At 38.0% G+C, this 2,122-nt stretch overlaps 1 protein-coding gene across 1 annotated transcript in view; it reads left to right on the forward strand.

Moving 5' to 3' along the window:
* Positions 1-2,122, forward strand: part of LOC106533741 (voltage-dependent R-type calcium channel subunit alpha-1E) — a gene marked incomplete at both ends in the record, with an annotated part of 28,811 nt that overhangs the window by 7,657 nt on the left and 19,032 nt on the right. Inside the window, 1 exon segment of the mRNA XM_014030171.1 lies at positions 565-704. Within this exon segment, the coding sequence (XP_013885625.1) occupies positions 565-704 (140 nt within the window).

Consider the following 2,122-nt stretch of genomic DNA (forward strand, 5'->3'; position numbering starts at 1 on the left):
GTCTCGGAGTCCCCCAGGACGACGTGGAAAGTGTAGCTGGGGAGAGCGGGGTCGTGAATTTTGTTCGTATCTGAAAAAAATCTTAGAATACGAAAACATTGGTGAATACCACAAATTCTCCTAAATCACTCGTACGCACAACTTAAGAACAAATCTGTGCGTACGAACGGTTCTTGCATGAGGCCCATTGTTCAATATTTTACTGGCTAAAACTTGATGCGGCTTTAGACYTTTAATTAATCTGTTGTTAATTTTATCTGATGTTTTGCACATTTCAGCTTTTATCTGATGCTTTAGATAGTGTTTTCCTTTTTTAACATGCAGCTTTTGTGTTTTACAGCTTTTAGCTGTTTTAGCTTTTAGTGAAGGTTTTGCTCCATTTAACGCCTCGTTCAGCTTCTTACACAACTTTAGCAGAATCATTCAAAACTGTTGCTTTTTTCCTCCAGAAATGTATTTTTTCCTGTCAAATTAGTTTTGTTGATGGATTGTTTGTGAAAGATTTTACATCCTGTGCCTTCAAACGTCTCGGAGCTGACTTTAATATTGACATTCCTCCTACAGGAGAAGACAGAGCCGTATTTTATTGGGATTTTCTGCTTCGAGGCGGGGATCAAGCTCGTGGCCCTTGGGTTTGTTTTCCATAAAGGGGCCTATTTGAGGAACGGCTGGAATGTCATGGACTTCATAGTCGTCCTCAGTGGGTGAGTTTTCTGTTGTCTGCCTTTTACAGTTCAAATTTACTAATGAAGGATGTTTCTAAAGRAGCAAACTTGGCTAAAATTTGAGTTAAAGGCAATGAAATGTTAGAAGGAGCAACACAAGTGATAAAACAGAACAACTAGCTCGTCACTGGTTCATATTAAAGTTCTGACGGCTCATGTTCTGTATCCTATAGTTTGCCCATCATATAAAAAATAACAACTGAGGTATTCTTCTCTTAACACAAGTGAATGTTAGCCACAAACTCAGATTTACAGGATCCCAAATTTATGACATCAGAGCAGTTTCTGGGACAAATGAAAAGGATTAACCAATAAAAGAATCATTAGTGACTCACTGCCCTTTTAAATCCAATGATTACATAATAATATTACTTAATCATAGCCATTTTGAATCTACCAAATGAAATTATAAACTGTTGTCCTTTTTGTTGTTAAATATCTAATTAAGAAAACAAAGGTGACTTTCATGTTAATGAGTAGTTTCTAATTTGTAAATAGTTACATTCATGCCAGTTTATTATTTAACGAGTACCCATCAAATTAAACATTTTATTTTTATTTTGCAGCTTAACACGGAGTAAACTCCTATGATGGTTTCTTTTTGTAAAWTTTTCAAATTTGGTCACAAAATATTTTTAAATCCTTTTCCAAACTGGCGGGACATTAAATAAATCCCTTTAACCACACACCCACGTTTAGATAAGAATTCAAGCAACGGATCCAAGTTAGCAGGAAGCCTTGTTGATTTGATGATTTATTAGAATTGAATGAAGATTAAGTAAATTTTTGTCTCCTTTACCTCAAATTAAAGCATTTGGAGGCAAGCTTAGAATTTCAGATTGTGTTTGCGTATCACTGTGTGTGTGTGTTTGGAAGTATGTCAAACTTCACAATGAATTACAAACTTTACTGGCGTATGAGAGTGGGAACAGTTTTTAAATTAATACCCAGCTACTGATTCTTCAATTAATTTTGACAAAACTCATTTTTTAGTTTACCAGACTGCGGCCGGTGAAGCGAAAGATTAATTTCAGACACCGATTGTCGACCGGCGTCGGTGCGTTCATGCACGTGCTGCTGCTTGTGTTTAACGTTTATCAATGTTTCTCATACGGGCGCTGGCGCTGCCGTTTGAACGGGCGCGGTGGCAGACATGCTGATAATCCTCGTTGAATTGTTGACCTTAAGCATGCGCGTTCTTGCAGATGTATTCGCTTTTCCCTGCGCGCTACATACATGTACAAGACAAAATGACATGTACACAAAGAAAGAATAATGCTTGCACGGCACACTGAGGCTCAGGAGTTGATGATAGGTGGGTGGATAAGTGGATTGGCGGTTGCGCATAAAACCTGCTTGGGTTCGCCCCCAGGACCTCTGTGAATTAAATGGGAACG

The sequence above is a fragment of the Austrofundulus limnaeus genome, unplaced genomic scaffold (assembly GCF_001266775.1).
Source record: "Austrofundulus limnaeus strain Quisiro unplaced genomic scaffold, Austrofundulus_limnaeus-1.0 Scaffold1011, whole genome shotgun sequence".
NCBI lineage: Eukaryota > Metazoa > Chordata > Actinopteri > Cyprinodontiformes > Rivulidae > Austrofundulus > Austrofundulus limnaeus.